Source organism: Alternaria triticimaculans, assembly GCF_023758025.1.
Source record: "Alternaria triticimaculans strain BMP 0046 chromosome Unknown scaffold_31, whole genome shotgun sequence".
NCBI classification, from domain to species: domain Eukaryota; kingdom Fungi; phylum Ascomycota; class Dothideomycetes; order Pleosporales; family Pleosporaceae; genus Alternaria; species Alternaria triticimaculans.
Window position 1 is genome coordinate 120352 of NW_026055988.1, and position 27258 is coordinate 147609.

The 27258-nt window shown below is 54.0% G+C and overlaps 7 protein-coding genes across 7 annotated transcripts; 6 read left to right on the top strand and 1 right to left on the bottom strand.

The window, feature by feature from the left end:
- Positions 1–85: 85 nt before the first annotated feature.
- On the top strand, positions 86–1398 carry PEP2 (Vacuolar protease A; the record flags this gene model as incomplete). Its single annotated transcript, XM_049370966.1, has 3 exons — positions 86–178; positions 231–396; positions 458–1398. 3 exons carry the CDS (start codon positions 86–88, stop codon positions 1396–1398), a joined length of 1200 nt encoding a protein of 399 aa, XP_049217316.1.
- Positions 1399–2592: 1194 nt separating this feature from the next.
- On the top strand, positions 2593–7118 carry ATG26 (Sterol 3-beta-glucosyltransferase; the record flags this gene model as incomplete). Its single annotated transcript, XM_049370967.1, has 5 exons — positions 2593–2597; positions 2622–3444; positions 3493–3933; positions 3984–6728; positions 6804–7118. The coding sequence occupies 5 exons, from the start codon at positions 2593–2595 to the stop codon at positions 7116–7118; spliced, it is 4329 nt and encodes a 1442-aa protein (XP_049217317.1).
- Positions 7119–8793: 1675 nt separating this feature from the next.
- On the top strand, positions 8794–11309 carry J4E78_010390 (uncharacterized protein; the record flags this gene model as incomplete). Its single annotated transcript, XM_049370968.1, has 3 exons — positions 8794–9044; positions 9096–10457; positions 10505–11309. 3 exons carry the CDS (start codon positions 8794–8796, stop codon positions 11307–11309), a joined length of 2418 nt encoding a protein of 805 aa, XP_049217318.1.
- Positions 11310–13590: 2281 nt separating this feature from the next.
- Positions 13591–18628, top strand: J4E78_010391 (uncharacterized protein; the record flags this gene model as incomplete). The annotated part of the gene is made up of 6 exons (XM_049370969.1): positions 13591–13653; positions 13723–15142; positions 15195–15247; positions 16255–16560; positions 16608–17428; positions 17476–18628. 6 exons carry the CDS (start codon positions 13591–13593, stop codon positions 18626–18628), a joined length of 3816 nt encoding a protein of 1271 aa, XP_049217319.1.
- Positions 18629–19169: 541 nt separating this feature from the next.
- On the bottom strand, positions 19170–19920 carry J4E78_010392 (uncharacterized protein; the record flags this gene model as incomplete). Its single annotated transcript, XM_049370970.1, has 2 exons — positions 19170–19574; positions 19792–19920. The coding sequence occupies 2 exons, from the start codon at positions 19918–19920 to the stop codon at positions 19170–19172; spliced, it is 534 nt and encodes a 177-aa protein (XP_049217320.1).
- Positions 19921–20309: 389 nt separating this feature from the next.
- On the top strand, positions 20310–22748 carry RHP54 (DNA repair protein rhp54; the record flags this gene model as incomplete). Its single annotated transcript, XM_049370971.1, has 1 exon — positions 20310–22748. One exon carries the CDS (start codon positions 20310–20312, stop codon positions 22746–22748), a length of 2439 nt encoding a protein of 812 aa, XP_049217321.1.
- Positions 22749–24467: 1719 nt separating this feature from the next.
- Positions 24468–27172, top strand: J4E78_010394 (uncharacterized protein; the record flags this gene model as incomplete). The annotated part of the gene is made up of 5 exons (XM_049370972.1): positions 24468–25444; positions 25499–25607; positions 25659–25952; positions 26010–26100; positions 26229–27172. 5 exons carry the CDS (start codon positions 24468–24470, stop codon positions 27170–27172), a joined length of 2415 nt encoding a protein of 804 aa, XP_049217322.1.
- Between the last annotated feature and the right edge of the window lie 86 nt (positions 27173–27258).

Genomic DNA, 27258 nt, shown 5'->3' on the forward strand with positions numbered 1-27258 from the left:
TCTCTCCCTCTCCACCCGCCATCCCATCTCCCATCCATCCATTCTTCTTCCATACCCCATCCGTCTCCATTAAACGTCCGCAATCATGAAGACGGCGGTGCTCCTCGCAGCAGCCACTTCGGCCTCTGCGGCTGTCTACAAGACGCCGCTCAAGAAGGTCTCTCTGTCTGACCAGCTGGTAAGCCATCGTCGCATTCGGACGCGCAAGATCGCAGTCTAACCATGAACAGGAATTTGCCAACATCGAGACCCAAATGGCTGGCCTCAAGCAGAAGTACTCCCAGCAGCACATGACCGGCCTCAAGGCCCAGTCGCACATGGAGGCTGCACTCAAGGCGCCCTACATCGCCGATGGCACCCACCCCGTGCCCGTCAGCAACTTCCTGAACGCGCAATGTACGTCTCCGAAGCTCCGCGCGCTGCGCAGCATCGTGTGGCGAAAGCTAACAGGCGCCAGACTTCTCTGAGATCTCTCTCGGAACTCCTCCCCAGACCTTCAAGGTCGTTCTCGACACGGGAAGCTCCAACCTCTGGGTTCCATCGCAGAGCTGCAACTCGATTGCCTGCTACCTTCACACCAAGTACGACTCTTCGGCGTCGTCAACCTACAAGAAGAACGGCACCGAGTTCGAGATCCGCTACGGATCCGGCTCGCTCAGCGGCTTCGTCTCGCAGGATGTCTTCCAGATCGGCGACCTCAAGGTCAAGCACCAGGACTTCGCCGAGGCCACCTCCGAGCCTGGTCTCGCTTTCGCCTTCGGCAGGTTCGACGGCATCATGGGTCTTGGCTACGACACTATCAGTGTCAAGGGCATAGTCCCTCCCTTCTACAACATGCTCGAACAGGGTCTCTTGGACGAGCCCGTCTTCGCCTTCTACCTCGGCGACACCAACGAGGGCCAGGAGTCCGAGGCTACCTTCGGTGGCATCGATGAGAGCCACTACACCGGCAAGATGGTCAAGCTTCCCCTCAGGCGCAAGGCCTACTGGGAGGTCGACCTCGATGCCATCACCTTTGGCAAGGAGACTGCTGAGATGGACAACACTGGTGTCATTCTTGACACTGGTACATCTCTGATCGCTCTTCCCTCCACCATCGCCGAGCTCCTGAACAAGGAGATCGGTGCCAAGAAGGGCTTCAACGGCCAGTACTCTGTTGAGTGCGACAAGCGTGACAGTCTGCCCGACCTCACCTTCACTCTTACCGGCCACAACTTCACCATCAGCGCTTTCGACTACATTCTCGAGGTCCAGGGATCTTGCATCTCTGCCTTCATGGGCATGGACTTCCCCGAGCCAGTAGGACCTCTTGCTATTCTCGGTGACGCTTTCCTCAGGAAGTGGTACTCCGTATACGACCTTGGTAACTCGGCTGTCGGTCTTGCCAAGTCCAAGTAAGCTTCTGCTCTCTATGTCGCCCTATTATGGATATCATACAACTCTGGAACGTCATGGAAATGATGACGGCGTTTGGATTAAATTGTAGTTCGGTTTAATGACTTGGGTATTCGGTTGTACAAGAGTACATCAGCTAATGAGAAGGATAAAGAATGATTGTGCCCTTGCATGTGATGTTTTGAATCTTTGTACATGGGTCTGTGCTTGCTGTAGCAATCTCGAGATGGTGATATGGATGTATTAACGACACGATTTCCCAGAGCTTTGGAGCTGTCTCCCACGAGATGAATCCATGAAATAACAGGCCTTCCACCAACCTGCGGGCACGGATGGCTTAGGCGATGGTCACGGGCTTGGCGGCCCGCGGAACAGCGCCTTCTTATACTGCTACAACATCCCATTCTTTCACATACGACCATAGAATTCTGAATAATAGCGCTTCCCGTTCGCTCAGCGGTACTCAAGCAGGATATCGGCAGATTAGTACCTAGGTGGGTGACCACTAGGGAATACCTGCTGTTGTATGTTTTTGCCATTTTTTGCATCGTGGAAGATACCTTCTTTTTGCCACCATGAATGAACGAACTGCAGGCATGGGCTTACTACTCTATCCATCCGCATCCGCTTGTCTGCCTGTCTGCGCCTCTGATGGAGTACCTGGCTGTCATCGCGTGGACTATTATAGTCCACGTTAGCGGACGGCAGCGCCTTGGGCTGGCGTTTACACGTGCACCTATCGATAAGTCTGACCAATGACGTCTGTAGACTGCTCCAACGGACCTGGGGGCTTGCAGCTCGCAACCTAGAAGCATGTGGGATGATAACGGATTCGAGTGAAATATACAGATTAATACACTGCCTGTCACACTCCACAGTTACCGGTCGCAGTCGTTGCCTGGAGGTGTGCGTGGGTAACCTTATCGTATCGCGCTAGTAGGTACCCCGGACGCATGCAGCACGCTCCTCAGCCACGAGACAGCTACAAGTCATTCCCTCAACGCTCCAATATGTGACCTTTAACGATCTTCCCAACTGCCCTGCAGCGTGCGATACCTTTCCAGATAGTAATTCGCAATACACTCTTGAGTCCACATCGCTGCCTTGGCCAACCGTGGTACATCCGCCAGCACATCCGCGAGCAACCTTGACGATCCAATAACTGTTGAGTGCAGGCGCACGACGCCCCATCCCGAGATGGCGTCCCAAGACAGAAGCCAGGACAGGACGAGTCGCCGAATGAGCAGAAAGCGAAAAGACTCAAGAAGAGAAACGCGCGGTGTGTCTATGGACGTACCGGAGCGCTTCCGAGATGGCGACGATGCACAGGAGGATGTCACGGCGCCGAAGCGGAACAACACCATGTCGATGAACCAGTCGCTCTTCTCCATGATAGCCCGCGCGGGTCAGCAGTCGCAAACGGACCTGGGCACGATGCAAGAAGTCGACTCCGGCGATAGCGACGACGGAGGCAAGAAGGCACCCTACCGCAACCTCGACGGCGCAGCACGCCTAAGTCGCTTGAGCTCAGCCAACGACTTCCAAAGTCCAGCTGGAGACTTGGATGGGCCGACGATAGAGAAGGGAAAGCACAGGCGCACTCTCTCCGAGAACAAACTATTGCGCTCCCTGCCCAAGTTGAAGCTCTCCAGCCGGAAGGAAGCACGCTCAGACAGCCGCCGCAGCGATCAGATGTCCTCGTCCCAGTTCCTCCCACCGAAACCCTCACCCGATGACCTTCCGACCCCGCCGAGCGACCCGAAACCGAAGACCAAGGACAAGGCCAAGGTCGCGACTGGCGAGGATGCACAAGTAGACAAAGGGAGGAGCTCAGGTCGGAGGAGTAGACACGGAAGCTCCGCCGGGCTTGCTAAGAGCAAAGCCCCCGTCACGCTTGCTCAGAGGATACAGCAAATCTTCGAGTTTGAAGAGGTGGAGGAGGTTATATCCGAGTATCCATGCTGGCTGCTCCAAAGCATCCTGCTGCAAGGGTACATGTACATTACCCAGAAGCACATATGCTTCTACGCGTATATACCCAAGAAACATGTAAGCACCATCCGCCCCGCAGTCAACATGATGTGCTAACCCTCTCAGCACGACGTCAGCAAAACAGGCTATCTCTCCAAGCGCGGCCGATCAAAGTTCAACCGCTACTGGTTCGTTCTCCGCGGCGACGTCCTCGCATACTACACCAACCCTACCGAACTCTACTTTCCGCGCAACCGAATCAACCTGCAATACGCCATATCCGCCGAAGTCATCGAGCCCACAAAGAAGGGAGAAGAAGAGACTAGCTTCACCATCACTACGGATGAGCGAAAGTATCTGTTCAAGGCGGACAGTGCGGCGAGCGCGAAGGAGTGGGCGAGGAGTATCCAGAAGGTCATCTTTCGGACACATAATGAGGGCAATAGTGTCAAGATTAGCTTGCCGATTCAGAATGTGCTGGAGATTGAGGAGAGCAGTATTTTGGATTTGGCGAACACGGTCAAGGTGAGGGTTATTGATAATGATGAGACGTTTGCTATCGATGAGGTATGTGTTCTTCCCTATCATACGAATGGGATGTTTGCTCACTCCAACAGTACTTCTTCTCGTTCTTCAATCAGGGACAAGATGCGCTCAACGTTCTACGCATCATGATTAATGACAACGAGCACCATCAAGCCTTACAACAAGGTGTTGACGGCGAGGCATCTACGCCGACAGGTCAACGCGAATCTGTAGCATCGCCAACCACTACTGCTGAGACACCACACATTCATGAAAACGTTCGCGCTACGCTTTCGCCTTTGCAGGTACCGCGTGCAGGAAGGTCGAGCATAAGCGATGTATCTGCTCGGTCTAGCCATGATGCCAACAGAAGGAGCTGGGACGTGCGACGTAGCATGGACGCGAGCCGCACCTTTCGACGACCGAGCGGCGAAGTACAAAGACCAAGCAATGAAGCGCGACGAAGCTTCAGTGGTAGAGGTCGTCCAGGGGACCGAACTCCTCTGTCGCCTAGAGGAGCGGATTCCGAGTCAGCCAATCTTTCACTCGATCCGGGTACCGAATCGTCTGTCGCCATACAATCCATGGATGAAAGCAGCGCTTCTGCCTCACAAATACTGGACCGCTCCGACTTATTCCGTGGTCCCGCGAATCACGCAATCAACGCGCCTTTACACAAGCTAGACACTCAAGCCAGAGATTCACAGGACACAGCGCGTTCGGGCCAACCGAAATCCGCAAACACTGCGCATCGCTTAAAGCAACCCCAAACACCGACAGGCGCGACTGATCTGGAAGACGATACTGACACTAGCGCTCAACCTCGCCTATCAGGATCCTCATCCGCTCTACAAGATCTTGCCTCCTACCCGCTTCAGAAGGCGTCGGGCTTAGCGGGATTCTTCAGGACTCGCTCAAAGAAGATGGGCAACCTACTCGCGACAGAATCCATGGGTTACTACGAGAAGGTGTCTGGTATGCTCGCAGGCGGGCGGAAACACTATACCACTGCCGACGGACTAGAGACTGGAGATCAGGTTCACGGGTTCGAGGACGACGAGGACGCGGCGAAGGCTGCGGAAAACTTCCAAAATCACTTCGCCTTCCCCGACACCGAGGTGTTGCAGTCGTCGTTCTTTGCGTCGCTGCAGCGCATGCTACCGAACTATGGCAAGATATATATCAGCGGCAACTACTTTTGTTTCCGCGGCCTGCTGCCCACGTCCAAGACCAAGGTCATTATCCCCATGCGGGATATCGAGAATGTCAACAAGGAGAAGGGCTTCCGACTAGGCTACCACGGTCTCGCCGTCGTCATCAAGGGCCATGAAGAGCTCTTCTTCGAGTTCTCAAAGGCCGAGTATCGCGACGAATGCGCCATCATGGTGCACCGCGTTCTGGAGAATAATAGGTATCTCGACGATGAGGATGATTCTTCTTCGGGCGTTGACAGCGAGGACGAGGCTGCAAAGGCGGAGCACGACCTGCTACAACAAGCCCGCGACCATACCGACACGGACAAGAAGGTGGACGTATCGGAAGTCGTACGCGCTGCAGAGCATGATCGCATTCCACTCGTATTCGACGACCCTCTCGCCTCTATCATCGATTTCAAGCCCGCGAAGCCGCTGAAGATCGTTTGCCTGACCATCGGATCTCGAGGCGACGTACAGCCATATATTGCGCTATGCAAAGAGCTGATCAAGGAGGGACACGAGGCGAAAATCGCGACTCATGCTGAATTTGAGCCCTGGGTGCGGAAGCATGGTATCGACTTCGCGGTCGTAGACGGCAACCCAGCTGAGCTCATGCGGATCTGTGTCGAGCACGGTATGTTCACAGTCGGCTTCCTGAGAGAGGCCAACGCCAAGTTCCGCGGATGGCTCGACGACGTGTGTAGTTCAGCCTGGCGGGCATGTCAAGGTGCAGACTTGATCATCGAGAGCCCGAGCACTATGGCTGGAATCCACATCGCAGAGGCACTCGAGGTCCCGTACTTCCGCGCCTTCACGATGCCATGGACGCGCACGCGAACCTACCCCCACGCATTCGCTGTCATGGAGAATAAGCAGGGAGGCGCTTACAACCAGTTCACGTACGGAATCTTCGACAAGATGTTCTGGCTAGCCATCTCCGGGCAAATCAACGCCTGGCGACGACGCGAGCTGGGACTTCCGCCCACGACCATGCGTAAGATGCAGGCGAACACGCGACCGTTCTTGTATAACTTCAGTCCCCACGTAGTACCGCCGCCGTTTGACTGGCCCGACTGGGTCCGCGTAACCGGATACTGGTTCCTAGACGAGAGCGAGGGCTACGAACCACCAGCGGATTTGACCGCCTTCATCAAGAAGGCGCGCGACGACGGCAAGAAGCTCGTCTACGTCGGCTTCGGTTCCATCGTCATCGACGACCCCGCCGCCCTCACCAAGACTGTCGTAGACTCCGTCCTGAAGGCCGACGTCCGCTGCGTCCTCTCAAAAGGCTGGTCCGATCGCCTAGAAACCAAAGACGCATCCAAACCCGAAATCCCCCTCCCACCGGAAATCTTCCAGATCCAATCTGCGCCCCATGACTGGTTGTTCAAGCAAATGGACGCGGCGGTGCATCATGGCGGGAGTGGGACTACGGGAGCTAGTCTGCGCGCCGGTATACCTACGATTATCAAACCTTTCTTCGGCGACCAGTTCTTCTTTGCGCAACGCATTGAGGATCTTGATGTGGGGATTTGGCTCAAGAAGGTCAACACTAGTGTGTTTAGTCGCGCGCTTTGGGAGGTTACGAATAATGAGCGGTATATTGGGAGGGCTAAGAGGTTGGGGCAGAGGATTAGGAAGGTAAGTCAACCACACTCCTCCACTATATCCCCTTCCATCATCATTATCCAGATCGTTAACATATTTTCCCCACAGGACAACGGCACTCAAGTCGCCATCCAAACCATCTACCGTGAACTCGACCGCGCACGCACGCTCATCAAGACTCATGGCAAACAGCCTGGTTATGAGGATGCTGATGCGACGGACGATGGGTTCGGCGACGAAGACGACTGGACAATTGTTGATGATGGGGACGAGAAAGCAGAGGTTTCTCATCCTTATATGGTCAAGGAACCGGTGGCGGGGATGGAGCAGGATGCGTCGAGGATGGGGGGCGGGAACTTGGTGCTGGGGAGTATGGTGCTCAAGGAGGCGGGGAAGACGAGTAGGAAGGAGAAGGAGAAGTGATGTTGGGGATAGGGGGTTGAGGGAGTGGGTTAGAAGATGATGGTTTCTTCACACGTTAATTATCGCGGCAAGGATATCGCTTTGGCCTTGGCTTTGGGTATGGATGGGTACAGGGCGTTTTTTTGGGATTCTGCATGATGTTATAGAGTAGATTGTTACGATACCACGTGGTTTTGATGTGCCCTGTGCGCACATGTTCTTCATCGTGAGCGTATTTAGCCGTAGGTAATGGAATGGAATGAATGATTACACAGTTCTATATTCGAGAGGAATTTTCGGTATGTTGCACGGCAGTCGATGGAGATGTGTGGGGCTGGTAGATCGTCGTTGCCTAAACGTGGAGATGGTATTGACCAATCTTTGACTTGACCGATCTCAGATGACCACGGATTTGTTGTCGCTTGTATGCAAGTAGGGATATGATAGGTCGCATGCTGATGTTTGTGATAGTGCAGTTTTGATAATGTTTGGGTGTAGATGTGCTGAATGCATTGCTGTTGAAGTGCAGCCTGGAAGTTGCATTAGTGTATGTGAGGGCTACATGTATTTATAATGACTCGATTCTATACATCAAGCACGTGTGTATGCGGCAAGAGTATACAACTGTCGAGTCATATCATGTTATGTCGCCGCATGGTGCACTCCAAAGACGTCGATTTTCCCAAGAACGGGTTGCTAGCGGAAATGGCACGTGATGTGAGACCGCATTTCATGGAGAAGAGGCATCTCCCAGAGCACAAGATGTGTTGCTCGAAGAGGGTCCTGGGTATCTTTTACGATTAAATGCAGCTGGTTCTCGTGACAGTAAGGTCTTGATGTGTGTGTGTGTGAGAGAGAGGCCTACATGCATCTTTAGTGAGTCAAAAGAATACGGCATGCGCAGATGTAGGCATCAAGAGTATACTTGCATAGGACTTCAAGGCTATGAAAATCGTGCGTATACGTCAGATAAGCCATCTCCCTCAGATCGATCGTGCAATGTCGTAGCCTGGTGTTCGCGAGGGTAAAGTCTTGGCATTCCTCGGGGCTTCAGACGCGTCTAGGCCACTACTACCCTACCAAGTCGAAGGAGGTATCGCGGAAAAAGCATTGCATCGATTCCCAATAATAGGTACCGTTGAGTTCGTTGATGGACTCGTGATGACTGGTGATAAACGCGTCGTCCTATTTGGAGAGCGCTCTTTGTCTTTGGTGGCATGTTTGAGGTAGTGGCAGTCGCGCTAGTATGGTGGCTGAGAGGTATAAAGATGGCCGCCCCTCGCTCCCAAATATTTGGGGGAAACCGAGCCGCGACGCCATACGTCAACCCCGGTCGCGCAGCACCTCACCACCTCATACACGAAATAAACTGAACACACTGGAGCCTACATTGACGCCAGATCTTGCAATCTACTTGCGCTATCGTAGTGTAGTCTGCAAACCTATTCAGGTTTCTACTTCTCCGAGGTCTCACCCACGCTCCACCTAGCCCGTCGCACCACATCCGGAAACTACACCTTCACTCTCAACTTAGTTTCAGCACGTTGGCGCCAGACGTCATAGCGCATCGCGACTGCGACCAAGCTTCCACTTACCACTCCTCGCCGCGGGAGTGCCGAATGCGCCGAGCCGAAGCACAACGCGCCCACGTCCAACACCACCACGTCGCCAGTCGCATGGGCTGCCTCACCTCGGCATGAAGATCGTTTCGCCCCGGGATCTCAGCTATCCCGTTACCGTCATCGACCTCCTTAAGAAGCGCGACGATGACGTCCAGCGGTCGGGCAAGCTGTTCAACTACAGCTATGACAGTCGCGTCACCGAGGGCGACAAGTGGGGAGGCGAGAAGACGGTCATGAAGAAGTTCAGGCAGACGTTTGCCGCGAGCACAGAGGGAAAGATCACGCGCTGGTTCATCAAGCCCGGCACCGTCATTGAGCGATATGGGTAGGCCTACTGCGCGCTTGCTGCGCGCGCAACATGCTAACACGGCCGCAGAACTCCACTCCTCGAGATCGAAGAGCCATGCACGCACGAGACACAGTTTGGCGGCCTCTGCGTCGACTGCGGCCGCGACATGACGCAGGTCGACTACCTCACCAAGGAGCTCGATGTCGGACGCGCGACGGTCAACATGGCGCACGACAACACGGCGCTCCTCGTCAGTCACAAGGAGGCGGTAGCGGCAGAGGAGGACGCCAAGAAGCGCCTGTTGAGCGCGCGCAAGCTGACCCTCATCGTCGATCTGGACCAGACCGTCATCCACACCACCTGCGAGCGCACCATTGCCGAATGGAAAGCCGACCCCGAGAACCCGAACCACGATGCCGTCAAAGACGTACAGGGCTTCCAGCTGGCCGACGACAATGTCTCCAATGTGGCTGCCAACTGGTACTACGTCAAGATGCGCCCAGGCCTCAAGGACTTCTTCGACCGAGTCTCGAAGCTCTACGAGATGCACGTCTACACAATGGCCACCCGAGCCTATGCGCAAGCCGTCGCGAAGATCATCGATCCCGAGCGCAAGTACTTTGGCGACCGCATCCTCAGCCGCGACGAGAACTACACAGACAAGCTTAAAAGTCTGACGCGGCTCTTCTACCAGAACACGGCCATGTGCGTTATCATTGATGACAGAGCAGACGTCTGGCAATACAGCCCGCACCTCGTCCGCGTGCCCGTATTCAACTTCTTCCCTGGCGCTGGAGATATCAACGCGAGTTTCCTGCCTAAGCAGCAGGAGCTTGTTTCATTCGCAAAGGACAAATCGCCCCCGACTCCGAAGAAGGCCACGACGGAAAATGCGACCACGAGTGTCGTATCCGTCCCAGGCAAGCCGCTCGAGACCACGACCGAAACTACGAATGGTGATTTGAATGAGCTGGGACAGCAGCTCATATCATTAGCAGCAACTGAAGATTTGGAGGAGCAGGCCAAAGAGCAGGAGAAGCTCATCATCGCGCAACAAACAGAGCGGCCTCTGCTACAGCAACAGCTCATGCAGGATAGGGAGGATGAAGAGACACCTGCCGAAGCTGAACTTCGCGACTCACGACCGGTCGAACAACCCAAGGTCCGACACAGCATCCTCAACGACGACGACAGAGGACTTGACGTCATCGAACACAACCTCAACCTCGTCCACCGCACATTCTACGATGAATACAGGAAGGCCAAGAAGGTGCCAACAGGCGGTCGTGTGGCTGAGCTCAAGGGCGAGAAGAGCCCAAAGAAGCGCTCCATGGAAGAAGACGTCATTCCTGATGTAGCCGAGATCATGCCGCGCATCAAGAGTGAGGTACTCGACGGTGCGGTGGTCGTCTTTTCTGGTATCATTCCGCTTGGTGTGGATGTCCTAACGTAAGTACTCGACAGCGAAATCGCAGAGCGCAGCTAACCTTCCCCAGATCGGACTTCGCACTATGGATCGGAAGCTTTGGCGCAGAAGTTACCACAAACGTTACACGGAGAACGACCCACGTAATCGCCAACCCCGATCGAAAGACAACCAAAGTAAAGCGAGCCGCCCGATACCCCCACATCAAGATCGTGAACCCCGAATGGATGTTCCAATGCTGCACCAGATGGGAGCATGTAGACGAGACACCCTACATAATCGAGACCGATGCAGCGGAGCGAGGCGGCTCACCCATCGCCGACCTAGAAGATGAGAGCATCGACGGAACAGGCGATGAAGCCGCAGACAATGCGTCCCCCGTAGTCGAAATGTCAAACGACGACTGGGCGCAGCTCGACGACGAGCTCGCTGATTTCATGAACGAAACCGACACAGACGGCGGCGGCAGCGAATCAGATTCCGACAGCGTCCGATCAGATAACAGCACAGCATCAGATACCCAGCAACAAGCTGCCAAGAAGAAGCGGAAACGCACAAACTCCACCGATGTCAGCGAGACGGAGGAAAGCGATAGCAGCGTTAACAGCACCACCTCGCGCCTCCAACGGCGGAAGAAACGTACCATGGAGCGAGTGACGTCACTCACAAATGTCGTTACCGCCGATAAATCAGGTCTACCCAGCCCAGAAACCACGGGGCCGGAAGAAGACCAGGGGGATGTAGACGGTGACGACGAGGAGATGAAGAATCCCGAGGCAAATGGGACGACAGCGCCAGATCTCCAGGACGACTATGACGATGGCCTTGAAGCGGAGTTACTGGCTGGCTTCGGCGATAGTGATGGTGAGGAGTAGTATTTGATTCGTCGACCTAGGAGAAACTGGACACCATGGAAGCTACATTACGATAAAGTTTCATAGTTTGCTTACTTCATCCTGGTGTAGTCTCCAGGCCTGTGTCTGTTTTTCCGCGTACAAGGTGACTGGTTCTATGTCTTCTTCACACGGGTACGACTTTTTTCTCATGTAAGAGGGGGGTGTGTGGCTTGCGATCTCCAAGTATCTGTCTTACCTGCATAGCGAGGTGTTTTTGGCTGTTTGGCGTTGCTTGTTCTTTATATATGGTTGTTTTTGGGGTTATGCTTGCCTTTTGGGTGGCGAGGGGTTTGGGTTGAGGTGTTGCTTCAAGGGGGAATTGGGACTGGCTAGGCTAGATTGAGGGTGAGGGTGAGGGTGAGGGAGAGGGAGAGAAGCTGCTGTAAGCGAAATGCAACAATTGAACAGCCTGGAGCCTACGTTGATGTTGGGTTGACTGCTTTGCATGGTTTTATCTCGATGTAGGCTGGGGACTTCATGCCATGCTTGATGAAGGGACTGTTGATTGATTGCCGAATCCTGCTCTACTGCGCTCACACAATACATTTTCCCGCTCGTGACTTCCCACGCGACGTCGGTTATCATGAGTGGCGGCGGCGGTGGCGGAGCAGGAAGTCACAATAACCATATAACACACCAAGCCCAGCATTCGGGAAAGATCCTCACTTCCTTCTGAAATACAAAGCGCATCATTGGCGTTTCTCAGCGTTACCCCGAGTTGAGCATCCTTCGTGATGTTCGTTCGCCTCGATGTTCGCCTTGCACAGCCCGGACTCCGCCCACGGGTTGATTGTCCGGGTAAATCCATTGATGGTGGGTGTGGTGTGCATCGCTTAGGAGTTTGGAAGGATTCAAGCTTGGAAGGGGGATATAAGCTTTTGGGGTTCTGCTTGTTTTGAGGATTGGAGTGTAGGGCCTTTTGAGAAGATACTATGTAGTATACATTGCGACTATCTTGTACTACAACTAAGATCAATTTACCTACCTATCTATCTACAATCTTCACACAAAAGCCTACTATCGAGGTCATCTCTACGCGCCTGCCATTCTATCACCTTATCATCGTACCAACACCACCAACACCCCAAACACCCACCCAAAATGGGCTGCATGACCTCTTCCCTCTCGCCCAAAAACCCTCACTCAGAGCAATGGGCTCCCCACCCCGACACCACCAACGCGAATCCCTCGGGGAACGGACACGGTTCAGATGACGATGAAGAGGGCCCAAAGAAATACGACCCTGCGGCTGCGGGGAGGGAGATGGCTAAGACGGGGAGGACGGCGGGTGGGATGGCGTATGCGGCGATGGGGTCGGAGGCGTATGGAGGGCCTGTTGCTGGGTAGAGGGTGGGGGGATTAGAGATGGAGATAGAGATAGAGACGGAGATGGGAAGGGAGGATGGGGGTTATGGGATGAGGGATGGGGCATAGAGGTGATGGATGTTTGGAGTTGTATCTATGTCTCTAAGGAGTTTACCCAGTCGCCTATGATGGCTTCCTCAATGCGTTTGCGTGCTGTGATGTGTTATCCTGATGCACTACGGTAGCTTTTTGCTTTATTCTGGTGATGTTTGAACATGTTTGTAGATGCCTGGCGTTTCTAACAGCAGGTAACTGATTGAACAACGAATGCATGAATGCGGAAAGTCATGCTTTGAAGCACGTGAAATGAATGCGTGAAGGTGACGTAACTCTCAATGTTGAAACTAAACACAGGCTCGAGCATGAAAGCTAGGAGACTGTCTTGGACTGTTGGGACGACCGATTGCATTGCGACCGAGCTGTCATCCAAACCACTCCCCTCTCTACGTTCCCCACCCCCCTCCAATTACAACCAGCCAGCGCTGCACACGCGTTCACAGCCCAAGCTTACCCCAGTTTGTCGCTTAGGTTAGCGCTATTCACCTCCCGCGTGGACCCTTGTTCTTGGGCGGAGCTACATCGGTGGGTGGGTCTTTGGCGGGACACAAGTGAGGCTGAACCTACGAAGGGCTGCTTGCCTGCGCGCTTACTTCCTTTTTCCTGCCCATCAACCCTTCCGCTCCTACTCCACTTTTACCGGTCAGTTTGCCGGACGTATTGCGATCGACTGCAGCTGCGTATCTTGCGGGCGATTAGGCAGCAGAGGACAAGAACGACTTCAGAGGCCAAGAACAAGACTTACGTAGACGGCCGCGCATATCGATAAGGCGACGAGCGAAGTTGCTACGGGGTGCTCTTTGCGATATCTGGAGGGAGTCGAGGAAAAGCACACATGATGGCGCCGCGGTTGGCTTTCATGGACCTTTCGGTCGATCTGAAGACGTTGATAGTCCAGCATGTAAGTCTCTGGGTTGATGGCTGGTTCAAGGTAGCAGAAGAAGCACCAGGCTGACACTACACCACACAGATCAACCGCCCAACCGACCTCAAGAACCTCTGTCTCACCTGCAAACAACTCCACGAGATCACCGTCCGCCAACTCTACTACGAAGTAACACTCGACGTCGGTTCACCCCACGACACGCGCCTCGCAGCCTTCCTCAACCCCAAGAACATCGGCCTACAACATGTCCGGAAGCTGGACCTCTACCTCGCAGATGTCCTGGACAAATGCAATCAGCAGCAACAAGCCAATTTTGCTATTCGCATGATCTTGGAGTTGCTACCGGAGAACCAACTAGAGAAGTTCTCGTGGCACCCGTGGTCGCCGTTTTCCGGAGACAACCTGGTGTTGCTGTACAAGAAGCAGAAGCGTATGCGGTGGATGGAGAGCATTTCGCTGGATCGCAACGTTCTGCCAGAACTACAGAAGCTGCCAAATATTGAAACGTGCTTCCAGGAGGTACGGAAGCTTGGCCTATACCCAGACTCACGCGAGGTCCTGGACTTTTGTCACTTCTTGCTGAAGAACGTGGCTGGCCGCAAGCTGGAGAAGATTACGTTGCATGCGAGCTTCGATGAGATGGATCCGACCGTCACTATGCGCGAGCTGAACGATACGGTCAACGCGCCTGGACTCATTACTTCGACCATGTTCAGCCATATGCAGCCGTTCGCAAAGTGCACGCCGATCACACTCAACGAAATCACGCTACAAAAGCTGCACCTGCGCTACGCTTCGGAAACGTACTGCAAGTTGATTGACTTCCGGTCGATCAAGAGCATCCGCATCTTCGGCTGTTCTGGTGCTGATGCCCTGTTCGCGGAACTCAGCAAAAGCTCGAAGCTGCCCGACAAACTGGAGACGCTGGAGTTCAAACACGATGATAACGCAGAGAACGATGGCTTAGGCGCTATCGACGGCTTCCTCGTTCTCGTCTCGGGTATCGAGACGCTCACTCTTGACCTCACATACGTCAAGGCCTTACCAGCCGCCGCCGGCATCGTGCGCCACAGCAAAACACTCAAAAGCCTCAACGTACACGCGAGCACCGGTCCCGACAGCTGTGACGATGAGCTCGTCTACGACTACGCCTCCTTCTCGCAGATCTGCAAAGACTGCACACTACTCGAGCAGATATCCGTAGCCTTCCCCGGCGTCAGCGTCATCCGCAGCAAGAACGACAGCTTTGTCAACTTCGAGAACTGTCTTGGCGACTTGCGCAATCTAGCGACTCTCAATATCACCACATGGCCCACCAACAGCCCTTCATCGACTAAGCTGCCACGCAAGATCTACGAACACTTGCTTGCTGGCTTGGCACAACAGGGCTTCGACCGCAGCGCCGCTCATGCGAAGGAGAAGGAGAGGAGTTCGAAGTTGGGTATCATCGCGTTTGGTTCGTCGGATAAGGTGTACGACCGCGAGGATAGCCAGAACCAGATCAGTACGTATCGCCCTCAACCCACGAGATGCTCTTGCTAACCTCATCTACCTAGTCTTCGTCAAAGGCCGCCAAATCGACCCACTCGGTAACGAAACCTCGACGGCGGTGCAGATCGGATGGTGTTTGCGCAAGTTTATCGATGCGGGCTCCAAGTCGGATATTCTGGATTTCTCGCTGTCGCGTAGTTCGCGGCCGCCGACGAGGAGCTCACCGGATAGTGATGATAGCGATTGACAGGGGGATGAGGTTGTCGAATGGGGGCAACCTGATGGAGATGATGGGTGGTAGGGGTGTGGGGAGTGGTGGCGAGGGGGGGTTATTGTTAAGAGGAACTGGATTATACGGTGGGCTGAGACGTGAGAGCATGGTTATGCGAGCATATATACCAATTTGAAGGGATTAGCGGGCGTTGATACAGAAAGTCATTCTTTACATCGATGTTGTCTCCGGCCCAAATGTCAAATCTGAGCTAAATGAACGCGTCCATGGCATGTCTGTCTACGCGATTCGTTCATCGGACGAACATGCGTTCGTGGATCTCGGAGTATACTCCATTCGATAAGATCGACGCGCTAGGAGATTGTCTGAATTGCGTCATTGAGCGGAAGTGAAATCTGGACATGACATTATGACAATGGGTCTACATTCATGCAGAGATGAGCACCTTCACGCATGGTGTAACAAGACTGGGGGTCCTGGAAAAGATGTTTTCGTCCTGCGGATCGTGCCTGCCCTAACATGATCTGTAGCTTGAAACAGCCTCTAAATTTTCATGCCATGAGCATGCCATGTCCAGCACCAACTCTAAATCGTCCACGTCTTCCAATTGCTAGCATCTGGTCTTATTACACTCAATCGCATACCGCGAGCGGTCTCAGGCCATCTCTCCTTGTCCCTGCACCCATCTAACCGTGTCGGTAATTGCCGCGTCTGATCGGACCGCGAAACCTGTATGCAAGTAAGCCTACTAGAAACTCTACTAGACCTGTCACGTTCGGTCAGGCAGTTGATCGCGCCCTGTCGTCTTGATACATCTGGAAGCTACCGAGCAGTTGTTTGTTTAACCGGAAGCTAACGGGACATCAGCCAACGTCCTTCCCTCGTCACGGTAGAACTGCGGCTACGCCATGACTTCTTCTCCGCATGCGTCGCAGTATCCTGCACCACCAGACGGCCAGGACCCGCATAATTACACGCCCTTGTATCCCAACGGGCAGGTTCTCGACGGTCAGGCACCGTCGTCGCGCATAGCCTACCCGCAAGAAGCCGCATACCCGAAGCTCGAGAATATCAACGAGGTGCTCCAGGCCCAGCAGGCTCTCCAAGCGAACCATGCCTTGAATCCTCCGCTGCCGCAGCAGTCCAAGCCGAACCGCCTGCGCAAAGCTTGTGATTCGTGCAGCATTCGCAAAGTCAAGGTGGGCGCATTCAGTCACAATACTATGATAGACACTGACGTGTGCAGTGCGACGAATCGGGCCCGCCGTGTAGAGCGTGCCTCGCGCTGGAGATTCCATGTACCTTTGAGCGCCCGAGCCGACGACGCGGACCGCCCAATAGGCATGCCGAAGCGATCAAGAAGCGCAGGATAGGCGACTTGGATTCCGAGTCGTCGACGCCGCAGTCCCCTACCAATGCCGCCCATGCGCTGGCGCAACTGCAGTCGTCGCATCCAGCCCAGCTCTCCGCCGAAGAGATATGCGCCCTGCCCACCCTGAACGCCCTCATCGACGACTTCTTCACCTTCATACATCCGCTATGTCCCTTTCCGCACGAGCCGTCGTTCCGCGAAGCATGGGGGCATAGGGAGGACCTGACGAATCCCTCGTTCCTCGCCTTGCTGGCGTCCATGATCGCGGTCCTCGTCGCGTCCTTTCCTCGAAAACCACGCCTCCATCTCAACACACAGACGCGACGCGAATACCCAAATCACCTCTCCCTCGTCGACAAGTGCCGGGACGTGTGCGCGCGGGCGCGAGGGCCTGGCTATCTCGATCGGCCCTCTCTCAACGTGTACGACGCGTGTACCAGCTACTTCCTCGGCTTGACCGGAGCCTATGTATTCCAATGGCGGCAACTGCGACTGTACCTGGCTGAGTGCCTGACCGTCATACGCTCCCTGGGTCTCCATAAACCCGAGGCTCAGGGCTATACCTATCTTGGGGGCATGCCGAGTGCGTGGGGCTCCAACGGACCGAACCACGATGGCTCGAGGGAGTTCAAAGTAGACTACATCACCGAGGAGATTGGTCGGCGCGTCTTCTGGACGGTCTTTGTGGGCGTGCGGTATGTTTGGGCATCCTCGCAGTATCGACCATGACTGACTTTGACAGGACCATACAGCAGCTCGGCGCTTCTTTCGGAGAGCTGATGATTGCGCCTGCCACACCTACCGAACCTCTACCACCACTCCCTCGAGAAGTCGACGATGTACACATCTTCCCAAATGAGATCCAACCGCAGCGCGAAGGGGTCGTCTCCATGCTCACTGGGTTCAATATCAACGTGCGCATCTTCCTGTCATACTCGTCGCTAGCAACGGCGGAGATGGCATTTGGCATTGACGAGATATTCGACTGGGATCGGCAACAACAGATCTTCGCACAAAGCCTGCAGCGCTGTCGGCAGATTCTGGACAGCCTACCAGAGGTGCTCAAAGTCCGGCCAAAGTCCAGCAACAATAATGGGCTCGAACAGCAGAAACCCTACTACCCGCCCATGCCAGAATACTCTGGGATGCGAGACCCCGCCATGGACACACATCACAAACCGGAAGCGCACGAATTGCGACGCTACGAGATCCAGAAAGCGAACATCTACGCCAGCCATCTGTCCACTCGCTCGCACCTTGTGGAAAAGTACTTTCTTCAACTGGATAAGTATCAGCGATCGAAGGGCCAATCTGGTGCGCAAAACAGCTCCAATGTCCTCGCAGCTGGAATCGACAGGTTTGTATCCGGAACAACAACCGACGCCGACGCGCTCGAAAAGGCAATGTCAGAAGAGCGCGAGCAAGTGGTCAAAGACCTCCTCGTGGTACTGGGCAGCATCGACATGGTCAACATGGAGCCCAACGGCGACTCCTTTGTAAGTCTCTACGTTTACTTGCAAAACTCAGATTTCCTCTACCCCGTCCATGAGATTGACGACTACGTCATCTCCATGTCGACACGTGATTTCTTCCGCCCAAACACCATCAGCCCGATCGCAAGCTTACGGTTCATGTCGACACAGACGCAGAAGATTCGCTCGATTGCTAGCACGCTACTTGAGGTGCCCAAGGAGAGAAGGGGGAGTGTGGCGTTGCAGCATCAGGATTACCTTTACAAGTTTCTTGATATTCTGAGTAAGTTGGAGAGGGTGAGTCCCGAGGCGAGTGATCCGAGTGGCGCGCTGGATGAGGAGAGTGAGTTGAGGCTTTGGGCGGATTTGAGGGATCATCAGTTGAGGTTTCAGGAGCAGGGGGGTGTTTATGGGTTTTCGTGAGGGAGAGATATGGATGAGGTACGACAGCGCTGGTCTTTATTGCGAAATGGCGAGATCGTATCGGAGTATGCCGGTGCTGATGGTGTGCCCAGAGCATTTAAGATATTACTGAGCACCAGTTCGAACGGATGGAACGCAGCTACAGTGCCGAGACTATTCTCGCATTGAAAGTCATGTCAAGAAGATCTGGGGTACGGATGTAACAGTGGGAAGTGTCATTGTTATCTTGTCGCAGTCATTGTTAGATACAATCAGATATTTGTTGGCACAAAAGCCTCGTTGTCCTTAATCTCATCACAAGCAGAGCTCAGCATGCCAGTCGATATACAGTCGAAATTGATCATGCATCATGAGTCTATCCAGGTATACAATATATGTACAAGCTCTTCTCTACTCGCCACGTAAGTGTCCTCAAAGCATACACCACGCCCAAGCCACATTACACAACTCCTGTCATGCAACGTCTCGCACAGGCTTCAGTGCTCTTTCATCTCTCCAGCCCCCCATAACCTCCACCTCTTCCCATCACTTCCTCCCCCATCTACGGCACAACCACGACCCCAATACTCCCCGCCTGCCCCACCACACTCCTCGCCACACCCTCAAGACTCAGCCCACTCAACCTCGTCTCGCTATGCTTGATCTTCGCAATCTCATACACATGCTTTAAACTAACCGTCCCCACGGTGCCCTTGACCGCATTGCCCACCGTCGGACTACTCGTGCTCGTCTTGCCCTTCTGTCCATCGTGGTTGTTCATAGGCCCTGGCACGTTTCCAGCACCTCTTATCTTGTTCTTGGTGGGGAGGACGCCGGCGGCGGAGAGGAGGAGCGTTGCGGTCGGGGGTGTGCGCAGTTGGAAGTGGAAGGAGCGGTCGGGGCGGACGGTTATGCGTGCGGGGATGGGGGTGCCGGGGGTGTAGTGGGCGGTGCGGGCGTTGAACTCCTGCGGTGGGGTGTTAGTATGGGGATTGGGTATGGGTATGGACTGGGGTTGGGTATGCGACGATTGAGGGGATTGAGAAGGGTATGGAAGCAAGCGTGGGGTAACATCAATGGGTAGACCGGGTATAAAAAAGAGCTGTACGACCGAAAGCGAGGGTTATAGGTCTCGATATGGCGCGTAGGAAGGCATGCGACAATTGGGAAAATGATGGACGTACTTTGCAGAAATCCATGCTCTTCACACCTTTACTTCCCAGCGCGGGACCGACGGGCGGCGAGGGCGACGCTTGCCCTGCGCCTACGATCAATTTGACGATTTGGTCTTTTGCTATTGCTTTTCGCGCCATGGTGGGTGGGGATGTGGTTTGCGTTTGGGGTGGGTGCTGGGGAATTTGCGGAGATGGGCTCGGAGGTGTCGGTCACAGGGTTTTTCGGGATATGTAGAGGTGGGGGATTGACGCGTCGGACGTATGCAAATTATGGGGATGCGATCAGAAAGTGATGGAGATACGGGATCTAGGTATGATGGAGATTCTGATTGTTGGTGGGATGACGATGCTGCCTGTCGTCCCACGTGACGACGTGATTAAGCTAACAATTTACGCGTCGAGATTCCGCCACCTGGGAGCACTGATCAGCATTCCCGCATGACACTCCCTTTCCTCCCAACTCCCACCACGTCGACGCAACATAGGCAGTAGACCTCCCAAGTGCCTCCTAGAAGTGTCAATTCCTCATGCATCGACCGAAAACTCTCGCAGCTGGCGAGGCCACCCCGGCGAAGCCCGCGGCGCGTCTCTATGGTGGCACTCCTCAGTCAACCGAACGACTCATCAAGCCCTTCCGATGTCCCGGCTCAGCAACAGTATCCAGTGTCTCAACGAAACCTGCAAGGAAGAGGAGGAAGGTCGATTACTCTGGTGCTGGAGGTGAAGACGGAGAGAGCGATAAGCCATACTCGAATGAAGACCGCTTAGCCCTCGCCACACGAGACGCAAACCGATTTCCTGTCTTCAAGCCCAAAGACAAAGACACCGCGTTCAGAACCAAGTTCATCGTGCCTTTAGTCAACAAGGATGTTGGTGCCTACAATCCGAATCGACCGGCGCCGCTGCTGGGTATGCGAACCGGAACCGTCTTTGTTGCGCGACCACTACACGACCCGAGCGGAGAATTTGCGATAGTACTTTACGATCCTACAGTTGACGACAAGCCGATACCGAAGGAAGAGGCGGAACCGAAGCTGAGTCAGACGGAGAAGAAGGAGATGGAGGCGCCGCTGGTACACAAGAGTTTGGCGGAGATACTGGGGTTGAAGAAGAAGGTGGACAACGAGCGACCGCGCGTACCAGTCGTCATTGATCCGAGACTTGCAAAAGTTCTACGACCGCATCAAGTCGAGGGTGTGAAGTTCTTGTACCGTGCTACGACGGGTATGATCGATCCCAAGGCGAATGGGTGCATCATGGCAGACGAGATGGGTCTTGGAAAGACGCTACAGTGTATCGCGCTCATGTGGACACTACTCAAGCAGTCACCCGATGCTGGCAAGTCGACGATACAAAAGTGCGTCATCGCTTGCCCGTCCAGTTTAGTGAGGAATTGGGCGAACGAGCTTATCAAGTGGCTTGGGAAGGACGCTGTCACACCCTTCGCGATCGACGGAAAGGCATCGAAGGAAGAGCTCATCCAGCAAATACGGCAGTGGTCGATCGCATCCGGGCGTGCAGTCGTCAGACCTGTCCTCATTGTGTCGTACGAAACGCTGCGCCTCTACGCCGACGAGTTCGGACAGACACCCATCGGCTTGATGCTTTGCGACGAAGGCCATCGCCTGAAGAACGGCGACAGCTTGACCTTTACCGCGCTCAACAACCTGAACGTACAGAGGAGAGTTATCCTTTCCGGCACACCCATCCAGAACGATCTGTCGGAGTACTTCGCGCTGCTCAACTTCGCCAACCCCAACTACCTCGGCACACGCATGGAATTTCGCAAGCATTACGAGATTCCTATTTTGAAGGGTCGCGACGCGAACGGAACGGATGCGGATATAAAGAAGGGTACTGAGCGTCTCACCGAGCTTCTTGGCTTGGTCAACAAGTTCATCATCCGGCGAACCAACGACATTCTTTCCAAGTACCTGCCAGTCAAGTACGAGCACGTCGTGTTCTGCAACCTCGCGCCATTCCAGAAGGACCTGTACAATCACTTCATCAAGTCACCCGACGTTCAGAGTCTACTCCGCGGCAAGGGCTCGCAGCCACTCAAGGTCATCGGCATGCTCAAGAAGCTCTGCAACCATCCCGACCTACTCAATCTACCAGAAGACTTGCCAGGCTGCGAAGACAAGCTACCAGACGACTTCGTACAAAAGGACGCGCGAGGCAGAGACCGCGAGGTCAAGACATGGTACTCCGGCAAGATGGCCGTCTTGGATCGCATGCTAGCTCGCATCCGCGCCGAAACCAACGACAAAATCGTCCTCATTTCCAACTACACGCAAACCCTCGACATCTTCGCCATGCTATGCCGCTCACGCGGCTACGGCTGCTTCCGTCTTGACGGCACCATGAACGTGAGCAAGCGCCAAAAGCTAGTCGACAAATTCAACGACCCCGAAAGCCCCGAGTTCGTCTTCCTACTCTCCTCAAAAGCCGGTGGCTGCGGTCTCAACCTCATCGGCGCGAACCGCCTCGTCCTCTTCGACCCTGATTGGAACCCTGCTGCCGATCAACAAGCCCTCGCGCGTGTGTGGCGTGACGGGCAGAAGAAAGATTGTTTCGTATACCGCTTCATCACCACGGGTACTATTGAAGAGAAAGTCTTCCAGCGCCAGTCTCACAAACAGTCGTTATCGTCTTGCGTTGTCGACAGCGCGGAGGACGTTGAACGCCATTTCTCTCTCGACTCTCTCCGCGAGTTGTTCCAGTACCGCGACAACACTACGAGTGACACGCACGACACATTCAAGTGCAAGCGCTGCAGGAAGGAAGATGGAAGACAAGTCGCGAAAGCGCCGGCGATGCTTTACGGTGATACGAGCACGTGGAATCACTTTGTCAATGATGGCGAGACGGGGCCGTTGGGCAAGATTCAGGATTTGTTGCTTAGGCAGGAGACGGGCGATGGGTTGAGGGATGTTAGTGCTGTGTTTCAGTATATTAGTCATTGAGTGGGTGGCATGGTGTGGGTGTGGGATGAAGGTGCTGATAGGCAGGATGAGGGTGTTGTCGGAATGTGTCATTTGCATAGTTCTTTCGAAGTTTTCAGCGTTCATGAAGCGTGGTGTTAAGATGGGTGGCGCTGGGTAGTGGGTTATGATTATGAACTATGATATCTTTACGTTGGGAAGACTTGGTCACTGTGCTTTTGCATCTCATGTCGCCTATGTTCATATCGAGCATACGGACTTGGCAGGCAGGCATCGCAGTTGCCGAAACCTACTTGTCGCGCGGTGCTTATGACGCACACTCGCCTATCTTGATATGCCCATATTCCTAAAGCGGACGTGCCATGTAATCGCTGTTGCTCCATTCGCGAGAACGCGTTGCGTCATGTTGTTCGGTGTAATGACGGAGTCATACGAGATGGGTTGGTCAGTGTAGTTGGTGCGGCCAACCGTGGATGTTGACTTGCAATCCGCGGTCCTTGGCGTGGTGGTTTCTTGGTTGGGAGGGAAGTCGCGATTTGGGGTTGGGGCTGGACGGCAGGTATTGGGTACGGAGCAAAACGGCGAAGGGTTTGTGGTTGTGGTTCGTGTTCTGCTGTCGATGCCTGATTCTTTGTTCCGATAGCAGATGGCCGCGCGCTTTAACAAAGGATGTTGAAGGCAACGTGGTAAGCTGGAGAGCATATGACATTCTATGCGGGAGTACTGTTCAGCACTGTGAGTATGATATCGTAAGCGGGTGTGGCGCGTTTCTCCGAGGACCTATGAATCGAGTGCACTGCCTGTAGCAGAACCATGGTGTTCGCTCCATTCATGCCAGGCACAGTACCAAAGTCCGCGATGACTTTCATGCTGATACGTGCCACACTCTCACCATGCGCAAGAGTTCCAGTGCATGCCTACCGTCAGTACCGTTCGTATGCAAAGTCACCTATCACCACCACTCCGTTTCTCTCTCGTCTCCACTTTTACCTTTACCGTCCCTTCTCTTCGCGGCGGCTGCCTATGACGTAGCCCCACTCTTGTGACTCTTCTACATCCGCCCGGGCATGCTTCAGCCAACTCACCTCTCACCTCTCACCTCTCATCCATGGTTCCATCACGCTAGTCTCTGAGACGCCATATATCAGGCTCCTCCCCGTCATCCTCCCTCCTACACTCTTCTTCCTCTCAACCTCCATCAGCACACTCTGTGAAGACCAGCACCTGGAAAGCGCCTACCCTGAGGCTACAAGAACTTTTCATCTGACGAACCAACGAAACGTACGGCGTTGTATCCTCCAGGCTCAAGTTTTGTCTCCATCTTGCTGCGGACAAGTTGAGGATTTCACGAACTTTTCATCTGACAAACCAACGAAACGTACGACATTGTATCCTCCAGGCTCAAGTTTTGTCTTCATCTTGCTGCGGGCAAGTTGAGGATTTCACGAACTTTTCATCTAACGAACCAACGAAACGCACGACGTTGTATCCTCCAGGCTCAAGTTTTGTCTCCATCTTGCTGCAGACGAGCCTCGTTGTAGTCGGCAACCGAAGTTTCCATCCCGCTAGCTAGCTCGCGCCACCTGGTCCGAGCTCCAACATTTCGTAGTCGAGCTCCACCATCCGAGTGAACCCTCCGCGCCCACAAACCTCGCGCGCACACGCATACCATACCCTCGACTCGACACCACGCTCCCGACGAATCGCGCGACCGCCAACACACTCGAACTACCACACATCATGGATTCCAAGCGCCGCAAGACCGGCGACCAGGATGTCAGCGCCTTGAGGTTGGCGTCGCGCCAGAAATACCTTGCCGAACGTGAAGCGCAACAACTCGCCCTACTCCGCCGCCAGGTCGCCGAAGAAGCAGAAGAGGAGGAGAGGCTGGGCAACAAGCTGAGCGAGAGAGAAAGAGCAGAGTTTAAGAAGAATCGTCAGACCCTGGAGCTGGCCGAGGCGCGAAATGCCATCGACGATTCCCGACTACAGGGTGGCTTTCATTTTCAAACGGACTCGGATGACCCCCTCCTGGCGGATACCAAGAGTAAAAACGACGTACTTTATCGTCGACACAACGACACGTATGACTCAACGACCGAGTTTGCTCAATTCGAAGCAGACCAACTACGTGCAAGTCGAAGCCAGATCAAGACGTCTGGAGTGACATCAGATGAGTACGAGCATGGGTACGAGTATGTCTTCGATACAGCCAACGAGGTGCGCTTCACAGCGGATGATGTAGCTCGCATGGACCCTGCCAAGCAAGCTCTTGAAGCTCAACTCGATGCTGCGGAGAAGCGAAGTTTGTCAATCCAGGAAACTCGCCAATCCCTTCCAATCTTCAAGTATCGACAGGAGATCATCGATGCTGTGGCCAACCATCAAACCCTTGTGCTGGTCGGAGAGACTGGTTCCGGAAAATCGACACAAGTGCCGCAATTTTTGGCGCAAGCGGGCTATACGAAGAATGGTGGGATGATCGCGGTAACCCAGCCACGACGTGTGGCCGCCATGAGTGTTGCCAAGCGTGTTGCTGAAGAGTTTGGCTGTAAGCTCGGCAACGAGGTCGGGTACGCTGTGCGATTTGAACAGAAGGTAACCCCTGACAAGACCATCCTGAAGTTTGCCACGGACGGAATTTTGCTGCGCGAGGCCTTAACAGACCCGCTCCTTAGCCAGTACAACGTGATCATGATCGACGAGGCACACGAAAGGTCTGTCGCTACTGACCTCCTGCTTTGTCTTTGTCGCGAAGTTTGTCGAGCTAGACCGGAATTCAGACTTCTCATCCTCTCCGCCACCATCAACGCCAAACAGTTCTCGGATTACTTCGATTCAGCCCCGCTCTTTTCAGTTGAGGGACGGTCTTACCCGATTGTAAGTTAATCCCGTCGAGTTATATATCTGGCATATACTAATCTAGCTCAGGATATCCGTTACACCATAGCTCCAGAAGCAAACTACCTAGCCGCAGCATGCACGACTGCTTTACAAATCCATCTCGCAAGCCCGTTAGACGGTCACATCCTCGTCTTCCTTACTGGCGAGGAAGAAATTCTAGCTGCTGTGGAAAATCTCGAGACAACTATGAAGAAACTCGGGAGCAGAGTACCGGAGCTCATTGTTCGTCCCCTGTATAGCGCGCTATCCAGTGAAGCTCAAGCGAAAGTGTTTGAGCCGACTCCGCCCAATGCTAGGCTCGTTGTTGTTTCAACCAATATTGTAAGTTTTACCCATACCTGGATTGATGAAGAATATGTGCTAACTTTGTACGCCTAGGCTGAGACATCAATCACAATCGACGGAATCAAGCATGTCATCGACTGCGGCTACGAGAAGGCCCAAACTTATGACCCCGTCAGCAACGTCAGTTCGTTGACTATCAGCCCTATTTCTCGAGCATCTGCGAACCAAAGAAGTGGGAGAGCTGGAAGAACATCACATGGTTAGTAACGCTCCTGTACAAATTATGAGACAGATGCTAATTTCGTACATCAGGATACGCATACCGTCTTTACACGAAACACGCTTTCTACAACGAGCTCCCCGAGCAAACAGAGCCTGAGCTGCTCCGTAGTAACCTCGATTCCGTTGTGCTCATATTGAAGGCTCTGGGAATCGACAACCTCCTCGAGTTCGAATTTTTGTCGCCACCGTCAAGTTCTTCTTTGATTCGATCCTTGGAATCGCTCTACGCTCTCTCGGGACTGGACTCAACTGGGAGGTTGACGAAACTTGGACGGAAGATGGCAGAATTACCGCTCGACATCAGGCTTTCGAAAGCTCTACTTGAATCGGAGAAGTACAACTGCCGCGAGGAAGTGCTCAGCATTATAAGCTTGCTCGGGGAAAGTGCATTATGGCTTCGCCCTCGAGACAAGAAGGTCGCAGCTGATGCGGCAAGAGCGAGATTTGCAAGTACCGAGGGCGGCGATTTCATGACCTACCTCAACATCTGGAACCAGTACGAGGAAAGTGGCTTCGATAGTCGTTGGGCTACTGAGAATTTCCTCCAGTGGCGATGTCTCAGTCGGGCTAGGAACGTTCGCGATCAGCTCCAGAATCTTTGCGACCGCGTTGAAGTACCGTATTCGAGTTGTGGCAGCACAGATCACGTCGCCATCCGGAAGTGCATAACTTCGGCCTACTTCGGTAACGCTGCGAGGCTTGCGCGCGATGGGCTGAGTTACCGCACAGTGTCGAACAACGGGATGACGGTATTCATCCATCCCTCCTCAAGCTTGATCGAAAACCGGCCAAAATGGATTGTCTTCTACGAGATCGTAGAGTCGTCCAAGACTTACGTACGATCCGTCCTACCCATCCAACCAGAATGGCTGGTCGAGGTGGCACCTCACATGCACACTGAGAGCTCAATAGCCAAGCTCGGGGACAACAAGAAGATGCCCAAGGCGACGGCGAAGATGCTCAAGGAAAGATAGAAGGGAGGCTATGGAGATCAGATGAGCGTTAAGACGAGCATGACTTGGGGCGCGGCCCAAGTCTTTGACACAGCAACTCAGAAGCA